The sequence below is a fragment of the Pseudophryne corroboree genome, chromosome 8, assembly GCF_028390025.1.
Source record: "Pseudophryne corroboree isolate aPseCor3 chromosome 8, aPseCor3.hap2, whole genome shotgun sequence".
Lineage (NCBI taxonomy): Eukaryota > Metazoa > Chordata > Amphibia > Anura > Myobatrachidae > Pseudophryne > Pseudophryne corroboree.
In genome coordinates, this window is record NC_086451.1 from 21,740,555 (window position 1) to 21,764,574 (window position 24,020).

At 50.0% G+C, this 24,020-nt stretch overlaps 1 protein-coding gene across 1 annotated transcript in view; it reads left to right on the forward strand.

The window, feature by feature from the left end:
* The window catches only part of PORCN (porcupine O-acyltransferase), a 26,343-nt gene continuing 2,323 nt past the window's right edge, over positions 1-24,020 (forward strand). The window contains exons 1-13 of the mRNA XM_063935805.1: positions 1-160; positions 533-644; positions 792-968; positions 1,891-2,083; positions 2,172-2,215; positions 3,415-3,596; positions 3,777-3,907; positions 6,562-6,579; positions 7,148-7,162; positions 8,122-8,247; positions 13,860-13,960; positions 14,837-14,913; positions 15,381-15,444. Coding sequence (XP_063791875.1) covers positions 833-968; positions 1,891-2,083; positions 2,172-2,215; positions 3,415-3,596; positions 3,777-3,907; positions 6,562-6,579; positions 7,148-7,162; positions 8,122-8,247; positions 13,860-13,960; positions 14,837-14,913; positions 15,381-15,444 — 1,087 coding nt within the window. The 5' untranslated portion in view covers positions 1-160; positions 533-644; positions 792-832. The remainder of the gene's footprint in view (positions 161-532; positions 645-791; positions 969-1,890; positions 2,084-2,171; positions 2,216-3,414; positions 3,597-3,776; positions 3,908-6,561; positions 6,580-7,147; positions 7,163-8,121; positions 8,248-13,859; positions 13,961-14,836; positions 14,914-15,380; positions 15,445-24,020) is intronic.

Genomic DNA, 24,020 nt, shown 5'->3' on the forward strand with positions numbered 1-24,020 from the left:
GCTGCTGATTGGCTAACCTCGGGGAAAGGGGCCGGCACACACCGTGATTCTACAGTACGGCTCACGCCCTTCTTTGGAACACGGTTTTGTTACCTAGTGGTTGCGATACCAGCGATAGACACTGGAGGGCGGGCTGTCTCTCTCAGAAAAAAAGTCCCAGGTTAGTGCGCCGCCATTTTTTTGGTTAGATGTCGCTTTCAGGCACCATATCCACAGTGTATCAGTTTTCGTGCTTCCCCCATCCCGCCTCTGCCAGCTCACGTTGGTCCCGTTGGTCAGTATGACTGACAATCACTTAAATCCCTTGTCCGGTTGGAGGACTGGAGCTCCCCAGGCTTTCTGCTATATCATTGGCCCATCTGGTGACAGGTAGGGAATTTCCTAGCTCAGCACGCGATTGGTCCAGCCCCCTCCTGTCCTGCTCTGTGATTGGATATTTATTTTGTTTTCCTCTGATTAGTTTAAAGAATCCATTTCTGCTTTGAGATTGGTGCACTTTTCAATACTCTGCTCTTATTTGTTCCCTTTAAAGCACCAGTGATACATTGTAACAGGCAGCAGCAGAGCATCACCCCCTATGTGCCAGGGAAAATGGGGGAAGGAGGAATGGCATAGAGCAGATAAGAAAGGGGAGCTGCTGCTGGGTAATGTTTCAGTCATTATGTCCTAACCATAATGTTTTATTTATATCTATATATATATCTATATATATATCTATATATATATATATATATATATATATATATATATATAGTGTGTGTTTGTGCTGACGCGTTATTATGTGTCCACAGGTTGGAACCAGTGAGCCCTCAGACTTCCTGGACCAGAAAAGATGGCCGCCTTCAGCCGCAGGGAATTCTATGAGCAGCTTCTCCATGGATGTGTCTTACCCACCGTCGTGCAAGGGCTGGATCAGATCTGGGTGCTGTTGCTGATGTGTCTGGGCTGCCGGATGCTGTGGAGGCTAGGTGAGGCTTTATATTAGGTACCAGGTGCATGGTAGTGTCACCAGATCAGGAATATGGGCACATAACTACGTCACCAGCGTGGGGGCACTGTGGCGTACTATTAACTGTTGGTTCTATGTGGCATAATGTGAACTGGGGGCACTATGGTGTGTGTAACACATTTGTGGTGCTTGTAGTATTTACACATTATACTTTGTAATAACGTCACCAGTATATCTTATTCACAATTATAGTGGTAGGGTCCCCTATGGGTTAGTTGCCCTGGGGCCCGCACACACTTTAATCTGGTCCTGCGGGCAACTGGCTGAGACAGCAGCGTAAGTTGGCAGCAGAAATTGTAGGGCCCGGGACTGACAAAGTAGGCAGGGCCCCCCACCAAAAAGAAAGATTTTGCCACACCGCTCCACCCCTATATGATGTCACACATAATGATATTACATGTGGGTGGAGCATTGCGGACCTGTAGTAATGATTCACAGAGACCTGATACACAGGGAAGGCTTGTTTTAAGTCCTCTCTGCGCATTAGCCCGCTGTTGTAGGAGCCAGGGCTGGGCCCCTCTCTTTATTAGGGCCCAGGACTCCAGTTGTGTATATATTTTTTTTAAATCTAACTTGTTTTAAAGAATGAGAGCATTATTCCGCACACTGCTCAGCCATTACTGCCCAACCGTTCCCCTGCACTGCCCAACCGTTCCCCTGCACTGCCCAACCATTCCCCTGCACTGCACTGCCCAACCGTTCCCCTGCACTGCCCAACGCTTCCCCACACCACCCAACCATTCAGTTGTAACAGCCAGTTGTCGGCATAGATGTGGGTGACACACAACTTTCTCTAAGGCCTCCTGGTTTAAAGGGTTCTCAGATCTCTGGATAATATAGAGACTGAGAACCGTCTCCCCTCTCTCCGTTGTTTCCTCCAGGGCTGCCGTCCCACCTGAAGCACCTGTTCACCATTGCCGGCGGCTTCTTCTGTCTTTACCACTTCTTCCAGCTGCAGATGATCTGGGTGGTTCTTCTGAGCCTGCTGTGCTACCTGGTGCTCTTCCTGTGCCGACACTCCCAGCACCGGGGGGTCCTGCTGTCCACCACCATCCTCATCTATCTCCTGATGGGGTGAGATACTCGCACACCCTGTGTCGTCATGTCCCTCCGTCCCGTCCTCCCCAGTCATATGACTCTTCCATTTCTCTCTCCACCCCAGGGAGATGCACATGGTGGATACCGTCAGCTGGCACAAGATGAGAGGTTGGTACATAAGACACATCTATGTAATCATGTTACATGGTTTCCTGAGCCATGAAAGTGTCTAGAAGCTTTCAGCCGCCACATCTTCCCTCGGCGGCCAATGCCTCACCCTTTCTCTTGAGCCTCCCTTCTCCTGGTCTGAGGTGATGGCCCTGCTTAGTCTGTAGTGCACACGGCATAAAGCAATCACCAGGGGGTGCCAGTACTGTAATCAGAGTATGGTCGTTATATCGCCCTGCAGTCATCTCCTAGAGAGCGTCAGTCCTGTAATCAGAGTATGGTCGTTATATCGCCCTGCAGTCATCTCCTAGAGAGTGTCAGTCCTGTAATCAGAGTATGGTGGTTATATCACCCTGCAGTCACCTCCTAGAGAGTGTCAGTCCTGTAATCAGAGTATGGTGATTATATCGCCCTGCAGTCATCTCCTAGAGAGCGTCAGTTCTGTAATCAGAGTATGGTCGTTATATCGCCCTGCAGTCATCTAGAGAGCGTCAGTCCTGTAATCAGAGTATGGTGGTTATATCACCCTGCAGTCACCTCCTAGAGAGCGTCAGTCCTGTAATCAGAGTATGGTGGTTATATCGCCCTGCAGTCACCTCCTAGAGAGCGTCAGTCCTGTAATCAGAGTATGGTGGTTATATCGCCCTGCAGTCACCTCCTAGAGAGCGTCAGTCCTGTAATCAGAGTATGGTGGTTATATCGCCCTGCAGTCACCTCCTAGAGAGCGTCAGTCCTGTAATCAGAGTATGGTGGTTATATCGCCCTGCAGTCACCTCCTAGAGAGCGTCAGTCCTGTAATCAGAGTATGGCTGTTATATCGCCCTGCAGTCACCTCCTAGAGAGCGTCAGTCCTGTAATCGGAGTATGGTGGTTATATCTCCCTGCAGTCATCTAGAGAGCGTCAGTCCTGTAATCGGAGTATGGTGGCTATATCTCCCTGCAGTCACCTCCTAGAGAGCGTCAGTCCTGTAATCTGAGTATGGTGGTTATATCGCCCTGCAGTCATCTAGAGAGCGTCAGTCCTGTAATCGGAGTATGGTGGTTATATCGCCCTGCAGTCACCTCCTAGAGAGCGTCAGTCCTGTAATCATCTCTAGTCTAATGGAAGCAGTAAGGTCTTGGTGCTGAGTGAATCTGCGCCTCTTCCCGGGTTACTGCTGTCAGTGTGACGTCTAGTCACCGTTTGTTTTCTGTTTTAGGTGCGCAGATGATTGTGGCAATGAAGGCGGTGTCTCTGGGCTTTGACGTGGACCGTGGGGTGGTACGCTCCATCCCTTCTCCAGTGGAATTCATGGGCTATGTGTATTTTGTGGGCACCGTCATCTTTGGACCCTGGATCAGTTTTACCAGTTACCAACAAGCGGTGAATGGGCGGAAACTGGTGAGCAACATGGGATAGGAACGCTGAGTGTAACCAGCGTTGGGTATCAGTGAGTGGACTAAGTGGCTGGTAGTCTGGTATGACGGGGAGGGGGGCAAGAAGGTTAGTGCTAGTGGGATTGTTATATAATATGTTGCTGTTTTCCTGTCTGACCTGATTGTCTCTCCTGTGCGTTTGTAGAGTTTCAGCTGGTTCCGGCGAGTGTGCTGTCGCCTGGTGCTCTGCCTGCTGTGTCTGCTGGTGTCCACGTGCATCTCACCATACCTCTTCCCCTACTTCATTCCTCTCTATGGAGACCGGCTGCTGAGAAAGTGAGTGCTCCTCTCCTAGACAGGAATATCAACAAAATTGTATACTCTCTCTTAGTGATGGCCATCGATGGCTCTGACATCGATTGTTTGATTAAAACTAGTTGTGGTTTAGCCATCGATGTAGTGCACACATAGGCTTTGGGCTGGCCAAGCCAATGTTCTTCGTCAGTGATGGCAAAAAAAATACCACTTGCCATTGACCATAGACCATTGATGGATACAAAACCACCGATGGTCAGTGGCCATCCCTACACTCTCCTGTTTTTCTTTCTTTCTTTCTTTCTTTTTTCTTTTTTCTTCTTCCTACAGACATTGGGTGGATTTTCAAAGAGGGTTTAAAGCTTTGGAGGCTGGAGTTGGAATGTGTCATACCTTAAAGAGAGATAAAGTGGAGAAGTTGCCCATAGCAACCAAATCAGCTACTAAATATAACTTATCTAGCACAGTCTATAAAGTGGTAGTTTAAACCGGATTGGTTTCTATGGGAGGCTTTAATTCTCTTGAAAGTGTGATACGTCTTCCCCTGGGAGATTCGTTGGTTGGGAAGTCCATGCGTAGGTAGCAGAACTAGGGAAGTCCTTTTGATTAGAGAGGAGGAGAGGTCAGAAGTAGCATGGACAGGGCGATTGGTAGAGTATGTGGAGACGAAAGGGGAGATGTAGGCTGAGGTGGTGTTGAGGGATTGGATTTTGAATTGGATTCCGGAGGCAGCAGGTAGGGAACAAGCTCAGGGAAATAAATATTTAGGATGGCTTGAAGTTGGGCCACCTGAGAGAACAGGACAGGTAGTGACGAGAATGGAAGAGTGTTTAACTCATACATTTTCTGGTGATATTTTGTAGGTGGAAGTGGCAGGAAGTTGGAGGAGGCTGGGTGTGAGGAGTGATGGAGAGGCTAGATTTGGGTATGACCCTAGAACCATTTGTTAGGGAGGCTGTGCTATTATTGTCTGTAAAAGAGAAGTAAAGGGGATGTGATTCTGGCAGGAGTAACGATGATGAATTCTTATTGGGACATGTCAAGCATTAGACAGCATTGGAACATCCATGAGATCGGAGTGGGAGAGGTCAGGGTGGAGAGAGAGAGATTTCCATGTCATCTGTGTAGAGATTATTCTTCAGACAAAATGAATGAGTTGGTTAAAACAGCAGATGTGGAGGATGAGATTGGCATGAATTTATGGGACCCTTACAGATTTTGGCAGCATGAAGAATGGTGGGAGTGTTACACAGAATGGTGGTAGAGGCTTGGAGAATGGTGGGAGCGGCAATGAGAATGGATTGGAATGGCGAGGAGAATGTTGGGAGATACAGAGCAAAGACACTGGTGTGAGCTGGGAGGAGACTGGTAGGAGCTCTGAGGACAGTGGTGTGAGTTAATTGGAGAGTGGTGGGAGCTTGGAGAAGGCTGGTGGGAACAGGGGGGAGAATCTTGTGGGGGAATAAGAGAGTGGTGGGAGTGGCAAGAGGACTTGTGGGAACAAGGAGGAGAACGGATTAAGGGAATAGGAGACTGGTGAGAGGACCTGTAGTAGTGGAGAGAACAGTGTGAGGGAATAGGAGAGTGGTGGGAGTGGCGAGAGGACTGGTGGGAACAAGGAGGAGAACAGTGTGAGGGAATGGGAGAGTGGTGGGTGCGGCGAGAGGACCAGTGGTAGCGGAGAGTAGAACAGTGTGAGGGAATAGGAGAGTGGTGGGAGCGGCGAGAGGACCGGTGGTAGCGGGGAGGAGAACAGTGTGAGGGAATATGAGAGTGGTGGGAGCTTGGAGAAGGAAAGTGGGAACAGGGAGGAGAACGGTGTGAGGGAATAGGAGAGTGGTGGGAGCGGGGAGGAGAACAGTGTGAGGGAATAGGAGAGTGGTGGGAGCTTGGAGAAGGGTAGTGGGAACAGGGAGGAGAACGGTGTGAGGGAATAGGAGAGTGGTGGGAGCTTGGAGAAGGGTGGTGGGAACAGGGAGGAGAACGGTGTGCGGGAGTAGGAGAGTGGTGGGAGCGGCGAGAGGAGTGGTGGGAGCGGGGAGGAGAACAGTGTGATGAAATAGGAGAGTGGTGGGATCTTGGAGAAGGGTGGTGGAAACAGGGAGGAGAACAGTGTGAGGGAATAGGAGAGTGGTGGGAGTTGAGAGAGTACTGGTAGGAACAGAGAGGAGAACAGTGTGAGGGAATAGGAGAGTGGTGGGAGCGCCGAGAGGACCGGTGGTAGCGGGGAGGAGAACAGTGTGCGGGAGTAGGAGAGTGGTGGGAGCTTGGAGAAGGGTGGTGGGAACAGGGAGGAGAACGGTGTGCGGGAGTAGGAGAGTGGTGGGAGCGGGGAGGAGAACAGTGTGATGAAATAGGAGAGTGGTGGGATCTTGGAGAAGGGTGGTGGAAACAGGGAGGAGAACAGTGTGAGGGAATAGGAGAGTGGTGGGAGCGGTGAGAGGACCGGTGGGAACAGGGAGAACAGTGAAGGGGTGAGGAGAATCAGCTCTTCTATTCCACCTGTCCTGTACATCTGACTTTTAGCAGTTACATCAGTAAGGAGACATTACCCCAATTTCTGTGGCCTGTGTGATCGCCCTCTCTTGTTCCCCCTATGGTCAGTATTTGTGGTCCGGTTTTCAGCCCTGTCTTTTTTTCCTTTTCTTTTCTTAACGCTTCCATGGATCCTCCAGTAAGAAACGCAAAGCCAGGTATTACCCCGCGCTCTCTGCGTCATTGTTCTCTCTCTCTCTCTCTCTCTCTCTCTCTCTCTCTCTCTCTCTCTCTCTCTCTCTCTCTCTCTCTCTCTCTCTCTCTCTCTCTCTCTCTCTCTCTCACCTTATCATGTCCTTGTGTAGAAATAGATGTACAATCTGGAACAGTGCAGATAACATACAGCCACCACTTGACACGAGTAACGCATGAAACGAGCATTACGTGGACACTTTGCAGCAGGAGGAATGGATGTCACATTTCGGGGTATAAGAGCCCCCTCTCCCCTACGCTCTGGTGTACAGCTCACAGTATGTCACCCAGGTGTATAGCGATTTATCTATTTGCAACGCGCAAGAAACGGCAAATCTGCTCTTTTGGAGTCTGTATGTTATCACTTGCGTCCGTCTACAGCCCCGTGTGTACCGTGTAGCCGTCTGCATTCTAACACATTACGTGATGCGTTCCGCCTGACACTGCGCCCGCCTTCAGCTTTCTGTATTCACCTCCCTGCATCTGTATATTGTTCTTCTCTCTCACCTATATCTCTGCTTCTCTCCGCTGCAGGGGGTTTGCGGTAAGGTAAGTCTGACTCATCTCTTTATATCAATGGTTGTTAGCGATAATGGGCCTGATTGATACAAATACCGTCGCAGCTGCGATTTTGTAGGCCCAGTGTTGTGTAAAGTAGAGACCAAACCGGTTCCGGTAATATCTGCACAGTAGCTGGTGTGTTTTATGTATGGCAGCTGAAATAATGGAATCTTGTTAGAAGGTGGACTTCCCCTTTAAGCACATTTTCCTTTAAGTGCATTGCATCATGGGTAGTTGTATTTAATAAAAAAAAATAAAAAATTGTGTGGTCTGGGTATATTATAATGGCAGGTACCTGGATCTGTTTTTTATGTTGCATGTTGTGGCTAGGGGATTGGTCTTCAATCTGCGGCCCTGGAACTACACATCCCAGCATGCCCTGCCTCGGTTTTAGCATGCCTTAATAGCGAAACTGTAGCAATGCATTCTGGGATGTGTAGTTCCACAGCAGCTGGAGGGCCGCAGGTTGAAGACCCATGTGCTAGGGGATGGGTGTATTATCAGAATATTACAGAATTCAGTTGAACGCAGAAACGCAGGATACATTATTCCTCTGGTGTGCGCAAAAGCTGCTATTGGATACAACACTTTCACACAATCAGCTGTCGTGTCACAACCTGAGGCAAGGCCTGATCTGCTGGTTCCTTTGTAATAGTCTCAGCTGGCACTGGCCTGAGATATGCAGCGCGCCCCTACAGTGGCAATACTCTGCAGATTTGGGTATCATACACGAGATCCTGAATGTCTCCCAGTCTGATAGTCTCTGTTCTACCCTTACCTGCCTGTTACACTCCCTTCCTGCTTATTACGTGACTCTGCATAAGGTGTTGTTGTTTCCTTTATTAATGATATGTACGATGCCCGGTCCCCCCGCCACCAAGCCGCCGATTTCCCCCTGGCTCCTCCCTCATTGCCCCCATTTACAGAGGTGTCGGTCTTTTCCCCAGGTGGCTGCGGGCCTACGAGAACGCTTCCTCCTTCCACTTCAGTAATTATTTTGTGGGGTTTTTGTCGGAAGTGACGACTGTCCTCTCTGGAGCTGGGTTCACAGAGGAGAAGGATCATGTGCACTGGTGAGTATGAGTGCAGTTGGCTTCTGCATCGCTTATATCCCCATCTCCCCCCTGTTATCCATCACCTCCCTCACCCGTATAATGAGCTTTCTCTATTCCCGTCTCCTCCCTGTGATCAGTCCCCTCCGTTACCCGTATAATGAGCTTCCTCTATTCCCATCTCCTCCCTGTGATCAGTCTCCTCCCTCACCAGTATAATGAGCTTCCCCTCCCTCACCCGTATAATGAGCTTCCCCTATCCCCATCACCTCCCTGTGATCAGTCCCCTCCCTCACCCGTATAATGAGCTTCCCCTATTCCCGTCTCCTCCTCCCTGTGATCAGTCCCCTCACCTGTATAATGAGCTTCCCCCTATTCCCATCTCCTTCCTGTGATCAGTCCCCTCCCTCACCCGTATAATGAGCTTCCCCTATCCCCATCTCCTCCCTGTGATCAGTCCCCTCCCTCACCCGTATAATGAGCTTCCCCAATTCCCATCTCCTCCTCCTCCCTGTGATCAGTCCTCTCCCTCACCCGTATAATGAGCTTCCCCTATTCCCATCTCCTCCTCCTCCCTGTGATCAGTCCTCTCCCTCACCCGTATAATGAGCTTCCCCTATCCCCATCTCCTCCCTGTGATCAGTCCCTCCCTCAACCGTATAATGAGCTTCCCCTATTCCCGTCTCCTCCTTGTGATCAGTCCCCTCCCTCACCCGTATAATGAGCTTCCCCTATTCCCATCTCCTCCCTGTGATCAGTCCCCTCCCTCACCCGTATAATGAGCTTCCCCTATTCCCGTCTCCTCCTTGTGATCAGTCCCTCCCTCACCCGTATAATGAGCTTCCCCTATTCCCATCTCCTCCTCCTCCCTGTGATCAGTCCCCTCCCTCACCCGTATAATGAGCTTCCCCTATTCCCGTCTCCTCCCTGTGATCAGTCCCCTCCCTCACCCGTATAATGAGCTTCCCCTATTCCCGTCTCCCCCCTGTTATCCATCACCTCTCTCACCCGTATAATGAGATTCCCCTATTCCCATCTCCTCCCAGTCCCCTCCCTCACCCGTATAATGAGCTCCCCCCTATTCCCATCTCCTCCCTGTGATCAGTCCCCTCCCTCACCCGTATAATGAGCTTCCCCTATCCCCATCTCCTCCCTGTGATCAGTCCCCTCCCTCACCCGTATAATGAGCTTCCCCTATTCCCGTCTCCTCCTCCCTGTGATCAGTCCCCTCACCTGTATAATGAGCTTCCCCTATTCCCATCTCCTCCCTGTGATCAGTCCCCTCCCTCACCCGTATAATGAGCTCCCCCCTATTCCCATCTCCTCCCTGTGATCATTCCCCTCCCTCACCTGTATAATGAGCTTCCCCTATCCCCATCTCCTCCCTGTGATCAGTCCCCTCCCTCACCCGTATAATGAGCTTCCCCTATTCCCGTCTCCTCCCTGTGATCAGTCCCATCCCTCACCCGTATAATGAGCTTCCCCTATTCCCATCTCCTCCCTGTGATCAGTTCTCTCCCTCACCTGTATAATGAGCTTCCCCCTATTCCCATCTCCTCCCTGTGATCAGTCCCTCCCTCACCCGTATAATGAGCTTCCCCTATTCCCATCTCCTCCTCCCTGTGATCAGTCCCCTCCCTCACCCGTATAATGAGCTTCCCCTATTCCCATCTCCTCCCTTTGATCAGTCCCCTCCCTCACCCGTATAATGAGCTTCCCCTATTCCCGTCTTCTCCCTGTGATCAGTCCCCTCGCCTGTATAATGAGCTTCCCCTATTCCCATCTCCTCCCTGTGATCAGTCCCCTCCCTCACCTGTATAATGAGCTTCCCCTATTCCCGTCTCCTCCCTGTGATCAGTCCCCTCCCTCACCCGTATAATGAGCTTCCCCTATTCCCGTCTCCTCCTTGTGATCAGTCCCCTCCCTCACCCGTATAATGAGCTTCCCCTATTCCCATCTCCTCCCTGTGATCAGTCCCCTCCCTCACCCGTATAATGAGCTTCCCCTATTCCCGTCTCCTCCCTGTGATCAGTCCACTCCCTCACCCGTATAATGAGCTTCCCCTATTCCCATCTCCTCCCTGTGATCAGTCCCCTCCCTCACCCGTATAATGAGCTTCCCCTATTCCCATCTCCTCCTCCTCCCTGTGATCAGTCCCCTCCCCCGTATAATGAGCATCCCCTATTCCCGTCTCCTCCCTGTGATCAGTCCCCTCCTTCACCCGTATAATGAGCTTCCCCTATTCCCGTCTCCTCCTTGTGATCAGTCCCTCCCTCACCCGTATAATGAGCTTCCCCTATCCCCATCTCTCTGTGATCAGTCCCTCCCTCACCCGTATAATGAGCTTCCCCTATTCCCATCTCCTCCCTGTGATCAGTCCCCTTCCTCACCCGTATAATGAGCTTCCCCTATTCCCGTCTCCTCCCTGTGATCAGTCCCCTCCCTCACCCGTATAATTAGCTTCCCCTATTCCCATCTCCTCCTCCTCCCTGTGATCAGTCCCCTCCCTCACCCGTATAATGAACCCCCCCTATTCCCGTCTCCTCCCTGTGATCAGTCCCCTCCCTCACCCGTATAATGAGCTTCCCCTATTCCCGTCTCCTCCTCCTCCCTGTGATCAGTCCCCTCCCTCACCCGTATAGTGAGCTTCCACTATTCCCGTCTCCTCCCTGTGATCAGTCCCCTCCCTCACCCGTATAATGAGCTTCCCCTATTCCCGTCTCCTCCTTGTGATCAGTCCCTCCCTCACCCGTATAATGAGCTTCCCCTATCCCCATCTCCCTGTGATCAGTCCCTCCCTCACCCGTATAATGAGCTTCCCCTATTCCCATCTGCTCCCTGTGATCAGTCCCCTCCCTCACCCGTATAATGAGCTTCCCCTATTCCCGTCTCCTCCATGTGATCAGTCCCCTCCCTCACCCGTATAATGAGCTTCCCCTATTCCCATCTCCTCCTCCTCCCTGTGATCAGTCCCCTCCCTCACCCGTATAATGAGCTTCCCCTATTCCCGTCTCCTCCCTGTGATCAGTCCCCTCCCTCACCCGTATAATGAGCTTCCCCTATTCCCGTCTCCTCCCTGTGATCAGTCCTCTCCCTCACCCGTATAATGAGCTTCCCCTATTCCCATCTCCTCCTCCTCCCTGTGATCAGTCCTCTCCCTCACCCGTATAATGAGCTTCCCCTATTCCCATCTCCTCCCTGTGATCAGTCCCTCCCTCACCCGTATAATGAGCTTCCCCTATTCCCATCTCCTCCTCCCTGTGATCAGTCCCCTCCCTCACCCGTATAATGAGCTTCCCATATTCCCGTCTCCTCCTCCCTGTGATCAGTCCCCTCACCTGTATAATGAGCTTCCCCTATTCCCGTCTCCTCCCTGTGATCAGTCCCCTCCCTCACCCGTATAATGAGCTTCCCCTATTCCCGTCTCCTCCTTGTGATCAGTCCCCTCCCTCACCCGTATAATGAGCTTCCCCTATTCCCGTCTTCTCCCTGTGATCAGTCCCCTCGCCTGTATAATGAGCTTCCCCTATTCCCATCTCCTCCCTGTGATCAGTCCCCTCCCTCACCTGTATAATGAGCTTCCCCTATTCCCGTCTCCTCCCTGTGATCAGTCCCCTCCCTCACCCGTATAATGAGCTTCCCCTATTCCCGTCTCCTCCTTGTGATCAGTCCCCTCCCTCACCCGTATAATGAGCTTCCCCTATTCCCATCTCCTCCCTGTGATCAGTCCCCTCCCTCACCCGTATAATGAGCTTCCCCTATTCCCGTCTCCTCCCTGTGATCAGTCCACTCCCTCACCCGTATAATGAGCTTCCCCTATTCCCGTCTCCTCCCTGTGATCAGTCCCCTCCCTCACCCGTATAATGAGCTTCCCCTATTCCCGTCTCCTCCCTGTGATCAGTCCCCTCCCTCACCCGTATAATGAGCTTCCCCTATTCCCGTCTCCTCCCTGTGATCAGTCCCCTCCCTCACCCGTATAATGAGCTTCCCCTATTCCCATCTCCTCCTCCTCCCTGTGATCAGTCCCCTCCCTCACCCGTATAATGAGCTTCCCCTATTCCCGTCTCCTCCCTGTGATCAGTCCCCTCCCTCACCCGTATAATGAGCTTCCCCTATTCCCGTCTCCTCCCTGTGATCAGTCCTCTCCCTCACCCGTATAATGAGCTTCCCCTATTCCCATCTCCTCCTCCTCCCTGTGATCAGTCCTCTCCCTCACCCGTATAATGAGCTTCCCCTATTCCCATCTCCTCCCTGTGATCAGTCCCCTCCCTCACCCGTATAATGAGCTTCCCCTATCCCCATCTCCTCCTCCCTGTGATCAGTCCCCTCCCTCACCCGTATAATGAGCTTCCCCTATTCCCATCTCCTCCTCCCTGTGATCAGTCCCCTCCCTCACCCGTATAATGAGCTTCCCCTATTCCCATCTCCTCCTCCCTGTGATCCGTCCCCTCCCTCACCCGTATAATGAGCTTCCCCTATTCCCATCTCCTCCTCCCTGTGATCAGTCCCCTCCCTCACCTGTATAATGAGCTTTCCCTATTCCCGTCTCCTCCCTGTGATCAGTCCCCTCCCTCATCCGTATAATGAGCTTCCCCTATTCCCGTCTCCTCCCTGTGATCAGTCCCCTCCCTCACCCGTATAATGAGCTTCCCCTATTCCCATCTCCTCCCTGTGATCAGTCCCTCCCTCACCCGTATAATGAGCTTCCCCTATTCCCATCTCCTCCTCCCTGTGATCAGTCCCCTCCCTCACCCGTATACTGAGCTTCCCCTATTCCCGTCTCCTCCTCCCTATGATCTGTCCCCTCACCTGTATAATGAGCTTCCCCTATTCCCATCTCCTCCCTGTGATCAGTCCCCTCCCTCACCCGTATAATGAGCTTCCCCTATTCCCATCTCCTCCTCCTCCCTGTGATCAGTCCCCTCCCTCACTCGTATAATGAGATTCCCCTATTCCTATCTCCTCCCTGTGATCAGTCCTCTCCCTCACCCGTATAATGAGCTTCCCCTATTCCTATCTCCTCCATGTGATCAGTCCCCTCCCTCACCTGTATAATGAGCTTCCCTCTATTCCCATCTCCTCCCTGTGATCAGTCCCTTCCTCACCCCTATAATGAGCTTCCCCTATTCCCATCTCCTCCTCCCTGTGATCAGTCCCCTCCCTCACCCGTATAATGAGCTTCCCCTATTCCCATCTCCTCCTCCCTGTGATCAGTCCCCTCACCTGTATAATGAGCTTCCCCTTTTCCCATCTCCTCCCTGTGATCAGTCCCCTCCCTCACCCGTATAATGAGCTTCTCCTATTCCCATCTCCTCCCTGTGATCAGTCCCCTCCCTCACCCGTATAATGAGCTTCCCCTATTCCCATCTCCTCCCTGTGATCAGTCCCCTCCCTCACCCGTATAATGAGCTTCCCCTATTCCCATCTCCCTGTGATCAGTCCCCTCCCTCACCCGTATAATGAGCTTCCCCTATTCCCATCTCCCTGTGATCAGTCCCCTCCCTCACCCGTATAATGAGCGTCCCCTATTCCAATCTCCTCCCTGTGATCAGTCCTATCCCTCACCCGTATAATGAGCTTCCCCTATTCCCTTTTCCATGAGCTCTTTATAAACTGCTCCTGATATTCCTCAGGGACCTCGCCGTTTCTCGTCCACTGAATGTTGAGATCCCTCGCTCAATGGTTGATGTTGTGACCAGTTGGAACTTGCCCATGTCCCGATGGTTACACACATGTAAGTATCCTCTGACATACATGCACACTCGCTACCAGACACGCAGCTCTGCTCCCGCAGGTGGGCAGGTGCCAGACACGCAGCTCTGCTCCCGCAGGTGGGCAGGTGCCAGACACGCAGCTCTGTTCCTGCAGGCGGGCAGGTGCCAGACATGCAGCTCTGTTCCCGCAGGCGGGCAGGTGCCAGACACGCAGCTTTGTTCCCGCAGGCGGGCAGGTGCCAGACACGCAGCTCTGTTCCCGCAGGCGGGCAGGTGCCAGACACGCAGCTCTGTTCCCGCAGGCGGGCAGGTGCCAGACACGCAGCTCTGTTCCCGCAGGCGGGCAGGTGCCATACACGCAGCTCTGTTCCCGCAGGTGGGCAGGTGCCAGACACCGAGCTCTGTTCCCGCAGGCGGGCAGGTGCCAGACACGCAGCTCTGTTCACGCAGCCGGGCAGGTGCCAGACACGCAGCTCTATTCCCGCAGGCGGGCAGGTGCCAGACACGCAGCTCTGTTCCTGCAGGCGGGCAGGTGCCAGATACTCAGCTCTGTTCCCGCAGGCGGGCAGGTGCCAGACACACAGCTCTATTCCCGCAGGCGGGCAGGTGCCAGACACTCAGCTCTGTTCCTGCAGGCGGGCAGGTGCCAGATACTCAGCTCTGTTCCCGCAGGCGGGCAGGTGCCAGACACACAGCTCTATTCCCGCAGGCGGGCAGGTGCCAGACACTCAGCTCTGTTCCTGCAGGCGGGCAGGTGCCAGATACTCAGCTCTGTTCCCGCAGGCGGGCAGGTGCCAGACACGCAGCTCTATTCCCGCAGGCGGGCAGGTGCCAGACACGCAGCTCTGTTCCTATAGTAGAACAAATGTAATGCTTGTTCTAAATTCTCTTCCCAGATGTGTTCAAGAACGCGCTGAAGCTCGGAACCTTTCACGCTATAATTGTCACATATGCGGCAAGCGCCCTACTTCATGTGAGTATCATGTATGTGTATGACGTGTGGCTGTATTTACATGGTGATATATATCCTCTTCATATTGGTATAGCTATCCTTGTGCCAGCCGCCCCCTCCCCTCCCCCCTCCTCTGGTGTCATCCATTACAATTCAGTAAACCTGGCATTACTCAGCCGTGCAACATCCCCCCTGCGGTTACGTCTATTCTATACCTACACAGGAATAACCGTACGAGGACTGTACCAGTGATACATGGGATGTGGGAACAGCGTATAATACCGGTAACTCCGCGGAGGATGAGCTCCGGTTCTCTCAGTGATTTATATCACCCAGTGGTTTCATACAGACTGAGGGGACACGAGAGGGGGGGGGGGGGAATAACGAAGGACGGCTGTTGTGGGTAATTGGGAAACACAATAGGTATCGGTCCTACATGGGAACGTGTCTGCATCCAGCGTCATGTGTGTGTTTACGTGTTTTCCCAGGGTCTCAGTTTCCATCTGGCAGCTGTGCTGTTATCCCTGGGGTTCATAACATACGTGGAACATGGTGAGTCTCCTTTTCCATATTATATAAATTTACCACAGGTGTCTGCAGGGAAAACACACTTGGAATGATCTGTGCTTTCTCCTCTTATGGCAAATTTAAATAGAACTCTGCCCAAAGAAAACGCTCCCCCTTAGGTGCGCTCTCCCCAGGCAGTTGAGAGGTCGGGTCCTTCCACTGGGGGACCTACTTTTCTCATACGTCCTAGAGGATGCTGGGGACACTTCAAGAACCATGGGGTATAGACGGGATCCGCAGGAGACATGGGCACTTTAAGACTTTGAATGGGTGTGAACTGGCTCCTCCCACTATGCCCCTCCTCCAGACTCCAGTTTAGAATCTGTGCCCAGTGAGACTGGATGCACTCTGAGGAGCTCTCCAGAGTTTCTCTGAAAAGACTTTATGTTAGGTTTTTTATTTTCAGGGAGAACTACTGGCAACGGTCTCCCTGCTTCGTGGGACTTAGGGGAGAGAAGCAGACCTACTTCTGTGAGTTTAAAGGCTCTGCTTCTTGGCTACAGGACACCATTAGCGCCTGAGGGTTTGGAACACTAGGTACGCCTAGGGGTTCACTCCCAGAGCCCGCCGTCACCCCCCCTTGCAGAGCCAGAAGTCAGAAGACAGGTGAGTAGAAGAAGAAAAGAAGACTTCAGTGACGGCTTTGAGGTACCGCACAGCGATCGCGCTGCGCGCCATGCTCCCACTCACACAGCGGCAATGCAGGGCGTGGGGGGGGGGCGCCCTGGGCAGCATAAAAACCTCTCTCTTAAGCTGGCAGAAGTGGAATAGAGTGCCTGGGCACTAAGTCCGAACCCCCGCCAGAATAATTTATTAAAAAAATAGCGGGGCTGAAGCGCGCCATTAAGGGGGCAGGGCTTACACCTCACAGCGCCATTTTCTCTCACAAGACGCTGGTCCTTTCCTCCTACCACTGTACAAGTAACAGGGTACAAAACGGGGGGGGGGGGGGGGCACAGTAATTTGGTGCAGTTAAAAGTTATTATAAAAGCGCTACAGGTCTGGGGCTTAATATTAAGTTTTCAGAACCGGGATTGAGCGCTGGGTTGTGAGCTGGCAAACTCCCTCTGTGTTTCTCTGACAGGCTTTACTGTGGGTCTATTCCTTATTTGCCCTGTGTGTCTGTGGGTGTCGGTACACGTGTGTCGGCATGTCTGAGGCTGAGTGCTCTTCCCAGGAGGAGACTGTGTTAGGGACAGAAACGGCTGTGGGAGTGACCCTGTCGGCACCGCCGACCCCTGATTGGGTAAATGTGTTGAATGCCTTAAATGCTAATGTGGCTCTTATTAATAAGAGATTGGATAAATCTGACTCTCAGAACCAGACATGGAAGAAGTCTGTGGAGGATGTGTTATCACAGGTCCAAACCCCCTCGGGGTCACATAAACGTTAGTTCGCTCAGTTGGCGGACACAGATACCGACACGGACACTGACTCCAGTGTCGACTATAATGAGACCAGATTAGACCCAAAATTGGCTAAGAACATTCAGTACATGATTGTGGCAATAAAAGAAGTGTTACATATCACCGAGGACCCTGCGGTTCCTGATACTAGGGTCTGTATGTATAAGGGAAAGAAACCTGAGGTAACGTTTCCGCCCTCTCATGAACTGAATACGTTTTTTGAAAAAATGTGGGAAAATCCTGACAAAAAGTTTCTGATTCCCAAAAGGATCCAGGTGATGTATCGGTTCCACTCTGGGGATAGAGATAAATGGGAGTCATCCCCCATTGTGGACAAGGCCCTGTCAAGGTTATCAAAAAAGGTGGCGTTGCCGTCTCCGGACACGGCAGCCCTTAAGGAAACTGCAGATCGTAGACAGGAAAATACGTTAAAATCCATTTACGTCACCACAGGTACGCTGCTCAGACCAACCATTGCATCGGCGTGGGTGAGTAGTGCTATCGAAAAGTGGGCAGATAACTTGTCATCTGATATAGATACCCTAGATAGGGATAATATCCTTTTAACGCTGGGTTATATCAGGGACGCTGCAGCATACCTGAAGGAGGCGGCGAGAGATATTGGCATTTTGGGATCAAAAGCCAATGCTATGGCTATTTCAGCCAGGAGGGCATTGTGGATTCATCAATGGAATGCTGATGCTGACTCAAAGAAAGCTATGGGGTCTCTTCCATATAAAGGTAGCGTCTTGTTTGGTGACAGTCTCACTGATTTGGCATCTACGGCTACCGCAGGTAAGTCGTCTTTTTTGCCTTATGTTCCTCCACAGCAAAAGAAAACTCACCATTTTCAGATGCAGTCCTTTCGGCCAAATAAATACAAAAAGGGCAGAAGTTATTCCTTCCTTGCTAATAGAGGAAGAGGTAAAGGTAAAAGATCTCCTGCCATGGCAGGGTCCCAGGAGCAGAAGTCCTCCCCGGCTTCTGCCAAATCCACCGCATGACGCTGGGGCTCCTCTGTGGGAGTCCGCACCGGTGGGGGCACGTCTCCATCTCTTCAGTCAGTTCTGGGTTCGTTCGGGCCTGGACCCATGGGTGTTAGAAATAGTGTCCCAAGGGTACAAACTAGAGTTTCAAGACGTTCCCCCTCGATGATTTTTCAAATCGGTCTTACCAGCTTCTCCTCCGGACAGGGAGATGGTATGCGATGCAATATAAAAGCTGTGTCAAAATCAAGTGATTATCAAGGTGCCCCCGTCACAACAGGGAGAGGGCTTTTATTCGAGCCTGTTCGTGGTCCCTGTCAAAGTCAGAAAAATGTCTCTATGCACGTTGCCATATTTGCACCGCACACTGGTCTGCGCTGCGCATGCGTACGCTCTCCCGTGAAGGCGCATACCCGCAATAGCGTGCACCCGCGGGCGCACGGTATGCGTATTTACGGTAGAGTTTATGTAGTCGTAGCGTGCGACTCCTTCGTTACATATTTTCACAATTAATGTAGTTTGTAGATCATGGTCCCTTTGATAGTTTCTGAAAGTTTGGTTAATATAGAATGTCCCTGAGCTGAGGAATCCCTCTTTGTATTGTAGGAAGGGTCTGACAGGAATCATACAGCAGTGTTTGGTACCCATCGGAAGAGTATTTAATTAGCAATATTCCGGTGTTGGTTTGGAGCGTATTAATCGCTCGTGCGAATAGTTATGGACATAAGAAGTTTATGTCCATTTCTATTATTTACTCATACTCAGGTATGCGGCGGGAAACCTAGTTTCCCACCCACCTGAGCTGTTTGAAATCGTCACAGCCCACCTGTATGAATCAACCTATGACCTTTTGTTATGATACAGGGCCGAATTCCGACGTCCAATGGACAATGGGATTGTAGGGACTATGAGATTGCATTGTGTGTGGGGCATAAATAGGCAGGCCGACCATATCCAAACTCACTCTCTCATCAACGGTTTTCTGCTGATAACCGGGAGCTGGATATCGAGGCGCATGCGATCATACCCTTTGTGCGTAAGTTTCTCTCCGTAATCATTGTCTTACTGTGAGCCAATTTCTCTCATCTCTCTCCATTTCTCTCTCTCTCTCTCCTTTCTCTTTTCTCTCACATCTCCCCTAGACTAGTATTGTATTGTATTAGATAGTACTGTATTTTGGTTAGGAAGTCTCTGTTATATTGTAGTGTATCATTTGTACTGTTATCCCCTTTTACAAGTATATTAGATATAATACAGTTAATAGGCTTTGGACCCTAAACCAGTATCTGTGTATTTCCTATAGTGTTAAGTGTTCACTTGAGCGTCGGTGACGCTCAAGCAGCTTTGTAGTTAGTCAGGTTACACAAGGTTGCACTTACACCCTGTATTCACATTAAGGTATTCTGTGTATTTCATTGGTATAAGGTTTAGACATAAAGGTATAGCGTTGTGAGCGTCAGCGCCGCTGGTGATCTCCTCGTGGTCTCGAGCGTCCGCTACGCCATAGCGAATCATTACTCTAGTCATAGCCCTTAACGTGCTGTCCTGTGATCGCTGGGCCGTGAGCGAACGTGACGCTTGAGCGTCTCGCCTACGGCTGAGCGATCGTTACGCAACCAGCGTACCCGTACGGTACTTCTTAAGTAAACAGCGTACAGTGTTCTTAGACTTCATAAAGGGTTGTTTATACGACAAAGGAATTTAGCATTGTCAATTGGGGACTCGTCCTGTCCTTCTCATATCTGCACTAGGTAGATCAGCAGACATTATCCCCCCAGCAAAGGGTGGGAGGTTGTCTCGCAGTGCTGTGCTGACGGGATAAGCGTCTGCTTCGCTTAGACAAAGAGTGCTGAAGGAATCCGGGAACCGGAAGTAAGAACAAAACGCTTGTGTCTTTTAAAACTGTTTATTTCTCTTCTGTCTTGCGTATACACGCACGCATACATATATATCTGCATTTCTTTTTCAATTTCGTATATCACTATTCCTGTTTGCCAATTTTTATAGTTGATAGAAAGTGCTAAAAGAGATTTGCTGTTATTTCATAGTAGAGGTAATAGTTAAAGTATAGACCAACACACGGCTTGTCTGGGAGATAAGGCAGTCAGTGTGGTGTGCGGTAGATGATCAGGGATCATCTACATTGATAAAAGTAGAAATTGTGTTACGGTGGATCTTTGTTTTGCGTACACGTGTCACTAACAAAGACTAGCGTACGCAATCCAAAGGCAGACGCACGCAGCGTTCATTACGCAACGTAGCGTCCGGTTACGCCCACGTAGCTCAAGTCACGAAAAGTTGGATTTTAGCGCAAAGCGATAATTAACGCAAAGGCGATAAGTAACGCACAGCGGTAGATAACGCGACGCGGTAAATAACGCAAATCTATTTTTGGAAAAATCTGAAATTTAGTTTAACAGATCCTGCTCCTAATTGGTAACACAGCTGGGCTGAAGAAAATTTCTGCGCAGAAATAGATATAGAAACAAAGTGTACATGTGTTGAGTGAGTGTGTTTTTATCACATAAGTTTATATAACTTAGAGGTTGAACCAAAAGGAAAGTCGGGTACTCGTCAAGGAACATACGTATAAGTGACATATACGGTGGCTAGGGAGGCATCCCTGGTTAAATAATATTTGAGCATTAGAGTATAGCGGACCATAAGGTAACAGACCAGGAGGTCATAAGGTAACAGACCAGGAGGTCATAAGGTAACAGGTAAAATAGACAAAGAGGTCCGCTATAAAGGTACAAGAGGCACAACGCCTGGGGTGTTGGTGCAGAACCCATATAGGCCATACAAGCTCTTGCTGAAGGAATCGCGGCCGGAAACATCGATTCCATTGATCTTTCAGTACATGACAAGTAGTGCTTATGTACTGAACGATTGTACCGCACGTAATTGTGTGCAGTAGTTAGTAATCTGACCTAATACCATTAGAGTAAAGTGGTCACAAACGCTATTTGTACATTCTGACGTGATTTGTGTAATTTTTTATTTTTGGAAGGGAAGTTCGCTGGTCACTCAGGAACTATCTAACAACCCCACCTTTACTGGAAAGAGTAAGTGTCCTGCGGGTAACCCTCATATGTTCCAGTAAACAGAAGGTTCCATAGGGGCCCTGTATCGAGTACGCCAGCACCATATCGGTGTGATCAGGTCGTATTGGTCGAGGTGGGCGAGTGAGTGGGGTACTCGGTAAACCGCCACCGCCGGCCTATTTTTGGACAATTTGGTTTGCTGTAAGGGTTCGCTGAAGACCGTGATATAAAGATCACAGGAGTAGTAAGCAACACCTGCAGATTATGGGGGCCAGTTGTTCAGGTAGGGGGCGATCAACCTCGGTTCGGGTTGATTCAGAGAACCGACCCGTCGGGTCGGCAAGGTACATCATGTGTGAAAAATACGGAAGTCACACAGAATCTTTATGTGATGAATGGGAGAGAATGACTGTACAAGACAGGGACAAATTCCCAAGAATAGGTAGCTTCAGTCCAGAAGTGTTACAAAATTTAAGGAGGAGGATATGTCTCCTAAAATCAACAAAGAGACGAATTCAGCATCATGATTATTTACAGTTATGGCACCAGGAAGGTGAGATACAGAGAGGTTTGGCTCTGGCGGCAGGATCTGGGGCAGTCAGGAAGCTGATAGCCACAGCCCCTCCTCCACCATACATTGCAGGAGAGAAGTTGATTGCGGAGAGAAACGCACTGGGTTGTAAAACACAAACTCTTAGTAACCCTGTAAATGTTAATGATGTTAACCAAGTAACCCATGCAATTATTAACCCGTGCAAGTTGTACCCTGTTTTGAACCTTCCTCAGGAGTGTGATCAAGAAGACGATTCAACAACAATTTCAGCTCTCTCTCTCGCGGCCACCATAGCAGAGACCACAGTAGGCACAACAACACCCACGAGATTAGCGAAAGCCCCTAGCGGAGGGATAGGTGAGGTCGTGTCAACGGGTAAGTACGGCACCATGCATTATACTGAAACAATTTCACCACAAGCTGTAGAATCTACACAGAATGAGGTTGTTAGAATTAATCCAGTTAAGGTGATAGTAGTTCCCAATGGGAAAACAGATGCATCAGGAGCCACACCCGTTAGGAACATTGCCATGTATTGCCCGTTTACTAGAATGGAATTAAGGACCATAGTGTCTGAATTCCCAGACCCCAGAAAAGATTTAGTTGCAAGCCAAAAATACATCAGGGATCTAGGAAACACTTTAGAGCCCAATAATAAGGATTGGCAGATAGTACTAAGAGCTTGCTTACCTCCCAATGTCGACTCAGTTCAATTCTTGACTGATTGTGGACTAGATAAAGATGTACCGCTTACAGATGTGTACGACAAAGATAATGTAAAAAGGATAAATTTACAACTAAAAGAGTATTTCCCAGCCATTGTTAAATGGAATAAAATATTTTCCATTAAGCAAAAGGAGTCCGAAACGGCAACAGAATATTTCCACCGGGCACTATTAGAAATGGCAAAATACACTGGTATAGAAGATATTAGGACCAACCCAAACCATCAAGAAGTAGCAGTATCTGTACTGATGGATGGTTTAAAGGAAACATTAAAGGCTAGGGTACAGACCACGCAACCATGTTGGCGAGGTCTGTCGGTGTCCACTTTGAGAGAGGCTGCTATTGATCACGACAGAAACATCACTAGACACAGGGAGTCGCAAAGTGATAAGCTGATGTCAGTAAGTATACAGGCGCTGACCACAAGGCAGCCTGCGTATGTACCATCGAATCCTGTAAGTAAATCAACTGTAATAACTTGTTATTCCTGTAACAGACCAGGACACTATGCACGAGACTGTAGAACAAAGAGTGTACAAAGATCTTTTCAACCCCCTAGACCACGACACGACACACGACATTGGGAGCAGGGTCCACAGAGGCGGAGTTTTGAGCCACATACAGGGGAAACAAAAAGATATCCCCCGAACAGAGACTGGCATGCCTCTGGTAGTTCCCAGCTAACTCCCTCACAAGTAGTCGCTGCCAGCGGGGTACAGGCAGGTCACCATACCCAATAGGGGTGTGGCCATACCTGTAATCTGCAGCCAGTTAAATTGATTGCCAGTCTAGGAAGTGAACCAGAGATTGCAATCAATGTAGCTGGTAAAACTTTAAACTTTCTTGTAGACACAGGGGCGGCCAAGTCAGTGATAAATTCGACAGTGGGCATGAGAACCACTGGTAGGACAATTCCAGCCATGGGAGTAACGGGAGTAGTCCAGCACTACCCTGTTAGCAAACCAGCCGAGATTACAATAGGGCCTTTGCATACCAAGCATTCCTTTTTGCTGGCTGCATCTGCACCAACTAATCTCCTGGGTAGAGACTTACTATGTAAAATGGGTTGCGTCATTTATTGTACTCCTGAAGGTGTATTCTTGGATATACCTGAGAATCATGCTCAGGAGGTACGAGACATGTTAGACTCCCCATCAAAATTAATGTCACATTCCATTATGACAAATAGGAATCCATCCCAAGTAGAAGAGATGACATCTCAGATACCAGAGTCACTTTGGACAAAAGATGGACAGGACACTGGATTAATGGCAAACGTAGCTCCAGTAGTTGTACAAGTAAAAGATGGTAGGATAGCTCCAAAAATCCCACAATATCCTCTGAAGCCAGAGGTGGAGTTAGGAGTTTTCCCAGTAATAGAACGCTTGCTGCAACAGGGCATTCTGGTAAGAACGTCCAGCACAGCCAATAGTCCCATCTTCCCTGTTAAAAAGAGTGGGGGGAGGGGTTACAGGCTAGTGCAGGATCTAAGGGGGATTAACAAAATAGTTGAGAGTCAGTTCCCCGTAGTGCCAAATCCAGCTGTCATCCTAATGCAAATTCCTCCCACTGCCAAATTTTTCACTGTTATTGACCTCTGCTCCGCATTCTTTTCGGTACCTCTGCACCCTGACAGCCAATATTTGTTTGCTTTTACATACAGAGGAGTCCAATACACGTGGACTCGGTTACCCCAAGGTTTCATAGATAGTCCAAGTATATTTTCTCAGGCTTTGCATGATTGTTTACAGTCTTTCCAACCGGAGAGTGGATCAGTATTGATACAGTACGTGGATGATTTACTGCTGTGTTCAGATTCACTGGAAGCCTCTCTGAAGGATACGAA